The sequence below is a fragment of the Epinephelus fuscoguttatus genome, linkage group LG5 (assembly GCF_011397635.1).
Source record: "Epinephelus fuscoguttatus linkage group LG5, E.fuscoguttatus.final_Chr_v1".
NCBI classification, from domain to species: domain Eukaryota; kingdom Metazoa; phylum Chordata; class Actinopteri; order Perciformes; family Serranidae; genus Epinephelus; species Epinephelus fuscoguttatus.
Window position 1 is genome coordinate 23269925 of NC_064756.1, and position 13430 is coordinate 23283354.

Genomic DNA, 13430 nt, shown 5'->3' on the forward strand with positions numbered 1-13430 from the left:
GGGACCAACACCCAGTAGACTCTCATCTGATCCTAATGCTGCTTCTCTGCCTGTGTTACTTCCCAGCTTTATGAATGAATAACAAACTGACAATGACGGGTTTTCCCACTCTTTCTCCCACCAGTAAAAACTGGCCCATGTTTCCAGGATCCAGGTCTGAACAAGACGATGACAGGAGGTGATCTACAGTCCTGAGAAAAAGCACTTTTATGTGGCACTGGGAGAATTACCCTCCCTGATAAGATGATAGTCACCTCAGGGGAGGGTGGGGCTCCTCTGTGGTTTACACTACACATTCTAATGTTTGACATTACTATAATTATAACACTTGATCTCTCAAAATGGGTTACTGCTTAACAATTATGAGCTTTTTGTATAACCTAAATGTTTTGTATGACCTACAGAATTTTATTTTCCTTGGCTTGTTTCCAACCAGACATCTCCGGTAGCAAGTCAACCCATTCTCTGTCTCCACAAAGGAGTGTTTTAATTTGTGACTAGACATTCTTAACGGTCTGGGAACATCTCTGGGTGGAACCTCAGGAAAGGGAAGGCGTCAGCCAGTACAGCAAAGGGAAGAAAAACCCCTTAATTTTCCATTCATCCTTCCAAAAGAAAAGAACACAAAGAGTTCACATACCCGAGATCAGAGTGCTGTTTTTATAAGACGTTTCAGATCTTTGTGTTCTTGCTTCAGTAGTGTCATTTAGCTTCAGGTCTGAGGCTTAACCTTAAACAAGCAGTTTTTGTGCCTAAACCTAATCAGATGTATTGCTGTTGCAGATCAGCACTTATACAAATCAGTTTTGTAACAGTCATACAAAATGTAGGCTAAGACTCACAGAAGGAGTTTCTTAAACTTTATGCAGGTGAGTTATAGTATACTACACACACCCTCCTCCTGCAACACTGCCCTCTCCATCCTCCATACACTGATTTATTTAATCTTATTTCATTGTAGAGTTGTGTGGAGCTCATTTGCTCTGCCAGTCTGTCTTTCTTTCTGTTTATCAGACCACAAATGAGAAGAATAAGGTGGTCCACAGTGACTGCTTCACCAGGAAGAGAGCCGGCAGCAGCTCAAATTCAGCCAGAGCAAACACCTCTGTGCTGGGTGTCACAGTAAGCTGCTGGTCAGAGGCAGCCCCCAGTCTAACCTGTGTCACTGGAAGAATAGAAAGTTTGCAGATGCAGCAGGGAGTCAGGGCTGTCTAGTCCCCTGGAGCTGGAGTTTGAGCTGGCTGGATTTGAGTTGCTGTGGCCGCTGAGTGAGGATCAGTCTCCAGAGCTGCTGCCTGCCCCTCTCCCGGCGAGGTGGTCTGCAGCAGCGGTGGAGGACACAGTGTCATTTTAGCTATACAACATGAGCTTGAAGCCGTAGCTATGAACCTTTAGCTCCAGTTATCAAAAGGCCAAACTACTGGCAAAATTTTCTCTCCATCTCTGAAAACCTTTGCCAGTACTGACACATGTTTTATTGTCAGACTTTGTTTCAGACACTCTTTGCTAAATTCATCTTCCTTTTTGGGTTGCTTTGCAGTGTAGGCAGTTCTCTGCAGGATTCTCTACCACTGACTCAGGCTTTCGCCAAAGGGACGTGCACATGCATAGTCTCCTGTCACCAGCTAAAGCCTGCAAATAGAGCCAAGAGAAGGTGCAGAAGTCTAGTGTTTTCTCAGATCACTTGAACAACATTATGCTTTTTACAATGGGATTTTTGCCCACTGTTGCCAAAATAAAATTGCCAAACCCAGCTTAAAATTCAAATGACTGCCTCTGCAATCTAACCACCCCTCACACCTCCACCCCTCCCCAGAAAGACCCCAAGTATGTACTTACACATGTAATCTGATCTTTATCATCTTAACCTTTCACAGTCACGTGTCGGAGATTTTATCTTTTGCTGCAGAGCCTTTTACAGATGCTAGATCCAAAGTGAAATCAGCCACTCCTGCTGGGTTTCCATCTACATCATCAACCGTTGTAACGACAACAACGTCTCCTGGCACAGTATTATGTGAAGTTTATCCCCAAGGGTTTTTCTGTGTGCCACTGAAATGAGCTAATATCTAGTAGAATGTGGGGGAATTTGTGGTGAAAGTTGTTCCGGCATTCACCCACGCACCATCATGAAGACGTGACATCCCATCAGATAACACCCAAAACAAACACACCCACAGTCATACCTGGAGCGCAGCACCACAGAGAGTTTTCCTGGCTTTTCTCACAGCAGCGGAAATGATTTGGATTGTAACATGATGACCCACAGGGAATTGAGTTTGGCTCAGTGCTGTGGATGTACAAAGATAAAGCAAAACTAAACACAAAAGCAATTCACATCTCATGAACACTATCATACAACACGGTTGAATGCAATCACCTTAAGTCGCTTTGGATAAAAGTGTTAACGAAATAAATGCAATGTCAAAAGCATGGACACAATTCTTTGTACAGCAAAATGACCAAAAGTGTGCAATTGCTAACTCTAATGAAACTCTTTATTGGAACAAGATTTTTACTGTAAATGATGTTTTGATGATTGTCAGTGTTTAGCACAAATAAAGTTTTGTTGGTGTCAGTACGACCGGTAAAACCTTTGGTTGACTTACCAGATGGGTTGAGATGCAGGACTCTAAAAAACACAAAAAATAAAACACAAAAATGTTAGTATCTCCGACTACTACACCGCTCATTCCTTGTTCTTAACATACCAATGCAAAGCAACAACATCACCACCACCGAGCACACCAAGCAGCTGCAAAGTGCGGCGTGCAACAAGCTGCCATGCAATGTGTGTGGAAAGCTGTGGTGGCTCGATTCTGCAGTGAGCACTTAAACTTAAACTTAAGGTTGAGGATAGTTTAACTTTTGACAGCAAATTGTGGCCAGAGAATGACCGCAGCTCTTCAGAAAACGGAGTCCTGTGGCTTCTGTGACATGTCGAACTATGTTACAAAGTCACAGGGATCTATTTGCTGATTCATTGTGGGTAGTCTCTGACCGCAATTCGATACTAAATGTTAAACCAACCCCAACTGTTAAATTAGCCGTACTCAACCACTGAATTAAACAGTCACAGCTTGGAGCTTGATAGAAATAGCATGGCAGCATGCCACAGGCCACATCTCATGACTTCATGGTGTGTTTTTGATGTAAAGTTGACCCATCTGAATCAATACACCCTCTAAACAAAGTTCGAACATCCTCACAAAGGCCAGCTTAATCATATAACTACTGTAGGGGAGACCATTATATTATGAGGTGTTTCTGTTATTTTGTCCACCTCCTATATACTTCAGTTTGCTGCAAGTGTAAATATTTTATCCACCTTAGTCCTGAGGGCACTAATGGAAAAATGATTATGGGCGCAACTTCCAGTGAGATAGCAGAAGTAGCATAAAGCTAGTTAGTCCCATAGACTGTCTGTGGTTAGTCCCAGTGGCTACTCTTGGTGGCTAACTGCCAACGCTGGTTCTTTTTGAAAGTAATTTGCATTCAGTTTAGTAAATACTGATTTAGTTTTTGACAAATATTTAACTAATGTTGGCTTAGCATTTTCTAAAATGTCTTTGCGGAGCTCTGGTACCTGTTGCATTGTCCGTGTCTGTAACGACTAACAACCAGTCTAAGCTAAATTTTTGTCTTCAACAACTGTGTGTTGAACATGTAACCAGAACAAAAAGGGATTGACTGTTAGAATGTTTGTAAATGAAGTAACTGACAGTAACTAAACAACACCCAGAGCTGTTGACCTAGCTACAGAATAACAGTGAAATTGTATCTATGCATGAGGTCATTGTTATGGTGCGTGCAACTTTAGGCAGCTTCGACATGGGTGTAGCCTAAATAGTTTTTGTCTCCCGTGATAAAGAGGTGAATCACATCAACTGAAGACAGCAAATTGTTTCTTACCTGTTGCGGTGCACCTGCGAAGATAAAGCACATAAAATAGTTTGAGAGCACTTGCAGGGTAAAAAACAACAAACATAAGCAGAGATGTCAACAAACTGTGCGTATCTTAGTAGAGCTGTGGCTCAAGTGTCAGTAACTCATCCTGCATGTTCAAACATTTGCCGTAAATCCTCTCTAGCTTCTGGAGATGAAAACAACCAACAGACACAAATAAACATAATGTTCAGTGCACTCGGTCTCAATTAGTTCACATCTGCGTCATGGATTTTAAACATCTGTCAAAAAGTGTTTCAGGTTGCAGTTATAGTTTACATCCATGTCTGTGAAAACACAAATGCTTCACACACATCTTCCCCCTGGCAGCACAGAAGATTTATACAATCAGCAAAGTTTCCACCAAGCAGTCTTGTACAGCTCAAGTTGTGGATGGTACCAATGGAACCGTTCCGTTCCGTCCCCATTTTTGGTCCCCCCTCTGTTGGGGTACAAAGCACACAGATGTGGTACTAAAAGGTGGAGCTGTGAACACTGCAGTCTGTTGGTCAATAGTGGACGGTCACTCTGCTCAGGGCTGAGTTGTGGCTTGTTTTGAGGCTTATGTAACCACTGTTCATACTGTGGAGAGTTTTATTAGTAAACTGTAACTAGAAAATGAAAGGATGTTTTGCTGCCTCTTGTAAAAATAATTAACTGGACCGACTTACAACTTTTAAGATGGGACATTTACTTGTAAAATTCCTAAACACATGAGTTGACGACATGAATCTATCAGCACATCTTAAATTTCAATATGACATCTTTGATCATTACTTTACTTTTTACTGTAAGCGCTAAGAGTGGTTGGATGACTAGAAAGGCACTATACAAATGCAGGTCCATTTACCATCCTGGATGACATACACTTTTAGTAATAAGTGGATTGCCAAGCATTTAAAAATATATATGAATTTCACCAGATTATATAAAGTGCATATATTCTAATCCTTACTTGGAGAAAAAAAAATATTACAGAGCATTGTTCCTGTGGGCTTCGACAACACTAAACCCTTAAGCTTGCCTAAGAAGGACTAAATGCACAGATTCACTATTTTTAAGTATCTTATTGAGAGAAACTCTCACTCAGCCTTTTTTATTTTGTTCTGAAAATGTCGGTGTGCAACCTTGTTCTGTGGATGATAAACAAGGTGCAGATTGATAAAGGAGGAAATACAGTGAGTGCTGGACGGAGCAGAGAGTGACAACAACCCAACCTGCCCACATGAAAGGGTACTGTATGCAGTGGAAACACTAAGCAGACCTAAGGTCTAGGTACCATGTCTGAAGGATTCCCTTTGGTTATGAAGGTACCATACTGAAAGTGTTTGGTGGAAATGGGGCTGTAGAGTAACCAGTTGAGTATCTGACCAAATGTCTCCCCTTCTGTTCCTGAGATGTGATGTTAAGTAATGGCCACAAAAGTGTTTTGCAGAACATTATAATGACACAGTGAAGTTGATCTTTGACCTTTTGGGGATAAAATGTCATCATCTCATCATTTTATCCTATTAGCCATTTTTTTGGTGAAATTTTGTCATAATTAGCACATGGATTATTGAATTGTAGCCAGAAATATGTTTTGTGAGGTCACCGTGACCTTTGACCTTCAATCACCAAATTCTAATCAGTTCATTGTTGAGTCCAAATGGATGTTTGCGCCAAATTTGAAGTAATTCCTTTGAGGCAATCTTGAGTTATCGCCTTCACAAGAATGGGACATACATATGTACAGATGGACAGACGGATGAATGCCTCCAATGCGGAGGCTTGAAAAACATGCCTCATATAACCACCTCAATCGGAAGAGACTGGCCCGATCTGGAAATCTAGGAAATTTCAGTCGAGTTGAGAGGGGTGGTGTTTAAGTTTGATAATCCTTTCAAGAGGAAAACATAAGCACCTAATAACCACGTGAAGATTGGAACAATCATATTTTTTCGTGCATGTTTGCCCCTCATGGGAGTAACATTAGGAGATGTAGCTGGTGTGTGGGTAGCAACATGCTGCAACTGTGGGGGGAACCACTTTACAATGTAGATGTGTTAGTGCATGTGAATGCACGTCTTCTCACATCACTCTTTAGTATTCAAGTAAGCAGCTAAATTGGATTCTGTGGACTGAATGATTTCAATCAGATTGAAGAAATATTGTCTTTGTAATTATTCAAAACATTTTCTTATTTCATGAGGGTGGATTGCAGCGGGCAGATAAACTTCAAAAGTTCAATAATAAACATAAACCTGAGGTAACAATCGTCAACAGATTTTAAAGGTTTGCATGAAAATACATCAGACAGGTGAGAGACGATGTTCAAACGCACCTGACTGCTTCATACAGCAGTTGGAATGTTTGGATTGTATCTCAAGATTGTCTGGACAGCAGCACTCAGTCTTCTTGTTGTACTGTTTCTTTCCACAGCACTCATGGTCAATGGAATTTCTCTCCAGGATGATCCTCCTCTTACTGCAACACAACTGTGTGGTGCTATTAAAAGCCTCTGTGGAGAAGATCAAGAAGATGATTTAAACTCTATCACTTTCACCTCAGACACAACACAGTTGACATGAGTAAGAGTTTTTTTCACTAAGATACTGTGCTTGGATTCAGCTCTACTCACTATTACCACAGCATACGGCATTTGGTGCAGGGAAGGCTAGAGCAGTTGACTGACTGCAATCAATCTGTTTGCTGGGTGTGTTGTTAGGATTCGTTCCATGGAGACCTACAAAGACAAAGTCAACAGATGGACACCATGCCCATTAATTACCATGAACTAATAGTTCCCTCTGCTATGATAACAATCAGAATTTTTAGGGCATAGAAATGAGTTTTGAGTGGTGCACGCAGTCATTTTTATATTCTAAGTACCATCTAGTTAGAAAACACAAAAGCTTATCTCCTGTAGCATCTTCTAAAATATGACAGTAGGATGAATTTATCGACGAGTCTCTGCTTGCATATTTGTTTTTCTATTTATATCTAATGTTAAATAATAAACATAAACCCTAGGGCTGCCCCTTGAAAATAAGACATCTGAATGATCAGTCTGAGGCCCCTCAGTCAACTGAGACTGCTTCAAGTCAAGCAGTCTTTGGTCCCCACATTTCACTGTGGAGTAAGCACTCTTGACTTTCACAGTACAATGTACTTTGGTACAGAGGTGCAGACATGATGCAGCTGCACAAAGGAAGTGGTGAATTTACTGTTCACAGGTACTTATTACTTTGTTTACTATTGTACAGTGACCTTGAGTGTTTTGAAAGGTGCTTTTCAAATAAAATGTATTAATATAGTAATTATTATTATCAATGCAGTGTAAAATGTTCAATAATAAACATAAACCTGAGGTAACAATCGTCAACAGATTTTAAAGGTTTGCATAAAAATGCATCAGACAGGTGAGGGATGATGTTCAAATGCACCTGACTGCTTCATACAGCAGTTGGGATGTTTGGGTCGTATCTCAAGATTGTCTGGACAGCAGCACTCAGTCTTCTTGTTGTACTGTTTCTTTCCACAGCACTCATGGTCAATGGAATTTCTCTCCAGGATGATCCTCCTCTCACTGCAACACAACTGTGTGGTGCTATTAAAAGCCTCTGTGGAGAAGATCAAGAAGATGATTTAAACTCTATCAGTTTCACCTCAGACACAACACAGTTGACATGAATAAGAGTTTTTTTCACTAAGATACTGTGCTTGGATTCAGCTCTACTCACTATTACCACAGCATACGGCATTTGGTGCAGGGAAGGCTAGAGCAGTTGACTGACTGCAATCAGTCTGTTTGCTGGGTGTGTTGTTAGGATTCGTTCCATGGAGACCTACAAAGACAAAGTCAACAGATGGACACCATGCCCATTAATTACCATGAACTAATAGTTCCCTCTGCTATGATAACAATCAGAATTTTTAGGGCATAGAAATGAGTTTTGAGTGGTGCACAGTCATTTTTATATTCTAAGTACCATCTAGTTAGAAAACACAAAAGCTTATCTCCTGTAGCATCTTCTAAAATATGACAGTAGGATGAATTTATCGACGAGTCTCTGCTTGCATATTTGTTTTTCTATTTATATCTAATGTTAAATAATAAACATAAACCCTAGGGCTGCCCCTTGAAAATAAGACATCTGAATGATCAGTCTGAGGCCCCTCAGTCAACTGAGACTGCTTCAAGTCAAGCAGTCTTTGGTCCCCACATTTCACTGTGGAGTAAGCACTCTTGACTTTCACAGTACAATGTACTTTGGTACAGAGGTGCAGATATGATGCAGCTGCACAAAGGAAGTGGTGAATTTACTGTTCACAGGTACTTATTACTTTGTTTACTATTGTACAGTGACCTTGAGTGTTTTGAAAGGTGCTTTTCAAATAAAATGTATTAATATAGTAATTATTATTATCAATGCAGTGTAAAATGTTCAATAATAAACATAAACCTGAGGTAACAATCGTCAACAGATTTTAAAGGTTTGCATGAAAATGCATCAGACAGGTGAGGGACGATGTTCAAACGCACCTGACTGCTTCATACAGCAGTTGGAATGTTTGGGTCGTATCTCAAGATTGTCTGGACAGCAGCACTCAGTCTTCTTGTTGTACTGTTTCTGTCCACAGCACTCATGGTCAATGGAATTTCTCTCCAGGATGATCCTCCTCTTACTGCAACACAACTGTGTGGTGCTATTAAAAGCCTCTGTGGAGAAGATCAAGAAGATGATTTAAACTCTATCACTTTCACCTCAGACACAACACAGTTGACATGAGTAAGAGTTTTTTTCACTAAGATACTGTGCTTGGATTCAGCTCTACTCACTATTACCACAGCATACGGCATTTGGTGCAGGGAAGGCTAGAGCAGTTGACTGACTGCAATCAATCTGTTTGCTGGGTGTGTTGTTAGGATTTGTTCCATGGAGACCTACAAAGACAAAGTCAACAGATGGACACCATGCCCATTAATTACCATGAACTAATAGTTCCTCTGCTATGATAACAATCAGAATTTTTAGGGCATAGAAATGAGTTTTGAGTGGTGCACGCAGTCATTTTTATATTCTAAGTACCATCTAGTTAGAAAACACAAAAGCTTATCTCCTGTAGCATCTTCTAAAATATGACAGTAGGATGAATTTATCGACGAGTCTCTGCTTGCATATTTGTTTTTCTATTTATATCTAATGTTAAATAATAAACATAAACCCTAGGGCTGCCCCTTGAAAGTCAGACATCTGAATGATCAGTCTGAGGCCCCTCAGTCAACTGAGACTGCTTCAAGTCAAGCAGTCTTTGGTCCCTAGATTTCACTGCGGAGTAAGCACTCTTGACTTTCACAGTACAATGTACTTTGGTACAGAGGTGCAGACATGATGCAGCTGCACAAAGGAAGTGGTGAATTTACTGTTCACAGGTACTTATTACTTTGTTTACTATTGTACAGTGACCTTGAGTGTTTTGAAAGGTGCTTTTCAAATAAAATGTATTAATATAGTAATTATTATTATCAATGCAGTGTAAAATGTTCAATAATAAACATAAACCTGAGGTAACAATCGTCAACAGATTTTAAAGGTTTGCATAAAAATGCATCAGACAAGTGAGGGATGATGTTCAAATGCACCTGACTGCTTCATACAGCAGTTGGGATGTTTGGGTCGTATCTCAAGATTGTCTGGACAGCAGCACTCAGTCTTCTTGTTGTACTGTTTCTTTCCACAGCACTCATGGTCAGTGGAATTTCTCTTCAGGATGATCCTGCTCTCACTGCAACACAACTGTGTGTCTTCATCGTAAGCCTCTGTGGAGAAGATCAAGAAGATGATTAAAACTGTATCATTTTTACCTTAGCCACAGCTTAGGTGACAAGCCTCTATATGTCCTACAAGTGTTTGGTTAGAATGCAATAAAACACAACATAATATGCGTTGAATGTACCATTGTGAAAGACTGAGGGGAAACAGTTGCAACATCATATCAGCAGAATCATTCATTTTCCGTAATCTACTTCTGTAATTTTGAATTGGATTATCATTACATTTATATGTGTAGAATACCTGACAGGGTGCATGTATTTGTGGTAAGGCTCTAAGGCCCTGTGTCCACCAAGGCCTTTTGTTCGCAGCTAAAAAAAACACCAACACACTTCTCAGAAAATGCCGAGCTCAGAGCTTAAGAGCAATTTGGAAGCGCAGTGTTTTCTCAGCTGAGATGCTTTGGTTGCATCTCGTTGTAATGATAAGGAATATCTGTGGGAGTAAGACTTTTGGCGCAAGGAAGAGCACTTGCTCTGGTTGAAGGGAAGGCTGAAGCATGTAGGGAGACACACCAGTCTGGGTTCATGAGAAGAAGTACACATATATATGCATATATAAATGTATTTCTCCTCCATTGTTGCTGTTGTTGGTCAACAATTGTACATGTAAGATTTGACAGTTGGTCTTTGTGGTATTCGTCCCTCCTCCACTGTGATTGAACGGCTGGGTGAAAAGTGACAGGGAAGAGTGCAGCGTTTAAACTAAAGTTGGCCATTTTTCAGCTCTCTGCACTCAGAACAAAAGGCAAACATGCAGCGCTCAACACAAAACAGACATTTAATGCCTCATCACGCTGCTGGCGTTTGTAGTGTAGCGTAAATATGTAGTGCCCCATTGAATACAATTTCAAAAATATGCTGGCCTCAGGTAAAAATGATTTGGTGAACACGGCCCCTAAGCTGTTTAGCTCAGCCTTACAGTTGCTGTCCTTATACAGAGTTCAATATGCTCTCAACAAACACCTGTATTTGTCTGGTTGTTGTTCAGTCACTAAAAAATAATGGACAACTTAATGAACAATTGGGAATTTTTAGTGGGATTGGTACACATTACAATAACAGAACCTAAAGAAATTATACTTTGTAAATGTATACTTTATGTTTATACGATGCCTTATGTCCATCAACTGTGTCCAGTTCTTCTCACCTTTCCCACAACATCGGGCCTTTGGCACAGGTTTGGCTATGACGGTTAACTGACAGCATATTTCATTGAATCTGTCGTAGGCCTTCAGTCCACAGCAAACTGACACCTTTTGACTGAGACCATCTGTAACATACAAACACAGGCATCAGCACCACAGTCACAGCTGGAAGTGCTGTATGTTGAGCAAAAACAGTGCTGGGAAGTTCCCATTTGCGATGACATGCAATATTCAGACAGACAGTGCAACAGTACAATGCAAAACACAAGGCTTTGTATTACAGCTGCTTTTCCATCTTTTTGTTCATGAACTGGAAGCAGCACAGAAGTCGGTCAGAGAGGAGCTAATGGAAACAAGCAAAAACAGTGCTGGGAAGTTCCCATTTGCGATGACATGCAATATTCAGACAGACAGTGCAACAGTACAATGCAAAACACAAGGCTTTGTATTACAGCTGCTTTTCCATCTTTTTGTTCTTGAACTGGAAGCAGCACAGAAGACGGTCAGAGAGGAGCTAATGGAAACAAGATATGTATGGAGGAGTGGGAGAGGATTCCTGAAGCAACCTGTGAGCTCTGGTGAATTCCATGCCCAAAAGGGTTAAGGCAGTGCTAGATAATAATGGTTTGCACACAAAATATTGACACTTTAGGCACAATTAGGACATGTTCACTGTGGGGTGTACTCACTTATATTGCCAGCTGTTTAGATGTTGATGGCTGTGTTTTGAGTAATTTTCAGAGGAAGGTAAATCTATACTACTATACAAACTGTACACTGACTACTTTACGTTATATCAAAGTGTCATTTCTATAGTGTTGTCCCATGAAAAGATATAATGAAATATTTGCAAAATGGGAGGGGTGTACTCACTTATGTGAGATGCTGTATATATATATATATATATATATACATGTATACATGTATATGACATGATTGTAAACTGAAACTACAACTTGACTGGTTCACAGAGTCATATAACCACGAGGCGGTAGTTCTAGTTTAATATACAGATTTTTTATAGAGTAGGTATTAAATAAACCTCTTTAAACATGACATAGAATTCAGCATACAGTAATGTGCTATTAAGACTTTTGCCAACATTCACTTGTCAACCATGGAGAATGTTTATGGGAATTGTGTTGCTCTGTTTTCCTTGAGTGTTCATTTAGGTGACAAAATGCATATTTAATTACAATGCGAAAATCATCCAACTACTTATTACCCACATGGATGAGTAATATCACAATCATCAATCATCAAGTCGTCATACAGCCAGAGGAGACAGTGTGCCTAGACTAGGAGACAATGGGTCTTTACTCCTTACACTGCTTTACAGGTGCCAGGTTATGGTGCAATCATCACCTGTGATCACATACCTGAGGTAGAGCACTGAGGTTTTAAACAAGCTGAAATACAGGGTAGCTACCACATGAAGCCGTTTAAAGTTTGTCGTGCCATTATATGTCTTTAATAATATCATTAAATTCTCTTATCATGTACAATAGCTTCCCTCCATGTTTTTTTTTTTTTGCTGAAATCACAAAAACTTTCATTCCAAGTTCTCACCCGTTTGACACGAATGTGTGGCCGTTACCTGTTTGGTTGTATCCATCTTCTGCTTTACAACAAGTGGCTTTTTCAGGGTTGAAAGCATTCCCTCCACAACATGACAGCCCTGCCCCTGGATGAAGTTGATTCTTGCAGGTTTCTCTGCGTTAACATCACAGTGAATAGACAATAAAGTTATTTTATACATGAACTGAGCCTCCTTTCATTCTATGCACATTTCATCCTTGTCCTTTGTAACACTGCCCTCTAATGGACTTTTGTGAAAACACTCTAGAACAAGTACACGCATTTCCACCCTTGCTCTTGCATTTAAAACATATTATGCAGGAAAAAGAGAAGACCCACGATAAAAGATCACATTTTAAGGCTCCAGCAGGGAAGGATTTGGCTTTCCATTATTAATTCATCTTGGGACCATTATTGTGTTCAGTAAAAGTGATGATACACTAAAGAAAAGATCATAGGGTCAAGGGTAACCATAGGATGGATTGCTTAAGAATAATTGTTATACAAGAGTAAATGTCAATCCAGATTTAAGCTTTTGATATAATAGCCCAAACTGTTGGTGAGACTTTGACATGCGCCATGTCACCGAAATCAATAGGGATAGGGTTCTATGGGAATTTAACCAGTCGTTGGCATCAGACCATGGGTTCATATCCAAAATAGCGTATCAGTGACTACAGCATAGCCAAATTATCCCTCCCTCTATCCTTCTGTCATGACACACATTTGTACATCTGTACTTGTGGGGAAGTTCAGACACATGCCCATAAAAAGATAGCTGAGATTATATGAAGTGGGGTTGTATGGGGTACTTATCCATAGTCAGCGTTTCACCTACAGAAGATGTCTGCAGGCAGTGGTGTAGTGGAGGGTATAGTCAGGCATACCCACTTCTTTTTCTATCCAGTTACAGTATACCCACCTATCAGCTAAAAAGCCATTGT

At 40.2% G+C, this 13430-nt stretch overlaps 1 protein-coding gene across 7 annotated transcripts in view; it reads right to left on the minus strand.

Moving 5' to 3' along the window:
* LOC125889260 (galaxin-like) overlaps positions 1-13430 on the minus strand; it is a 35694-nt gene that overhangs the window by 17272 nt on the left and 4992 nt on the right. Inside the window, exons 4-15 of one of the 7 annotated variants that reach the window (XM_049577086.1) lie at positions 12506-12621; positions 10911-11033; positions 9572-9748; positions 8768-8872; positions 8471-8647; positions 7668-7772; positions 7371-7547; positions 6566-6670; positions 6269-6445; positions 3913-3926; positions 2610-2632; positions 2187-2290 (exon numbers count right to left, since the gene is read on the minus strand). In XM_049577086.1, coding sequence (XP_049433043.1) covers positions 2187-2290; positions 2610-2632; positions 3913-3926; positions 6269-6445; positions 6566-6670; positions 7371-7547; positions 7668-7772; positions 8471-8647; positions 8768-8872; positions 9572-9748; positions 10911-11033; positions 12506-12621 — 1403 coding nt within the window. The remainder of the gene's footprint in view (positions 1-2186; positions 2291-2609; positions 2633-3912; positions 3927-6268; positions 6446-6565; positions 6671-7370; positions 7548-7667; positions 7773-8470; positions 8648-8767; positions 8873-9571; positions 9749-10910; positions 11034-12505; positions 12622-13430) is intronic. The other 6 variants (XM_049577091.1, XM_049577090.1, XM_049577089.1 and 3 more) reach the window with 6 other exon arrangements.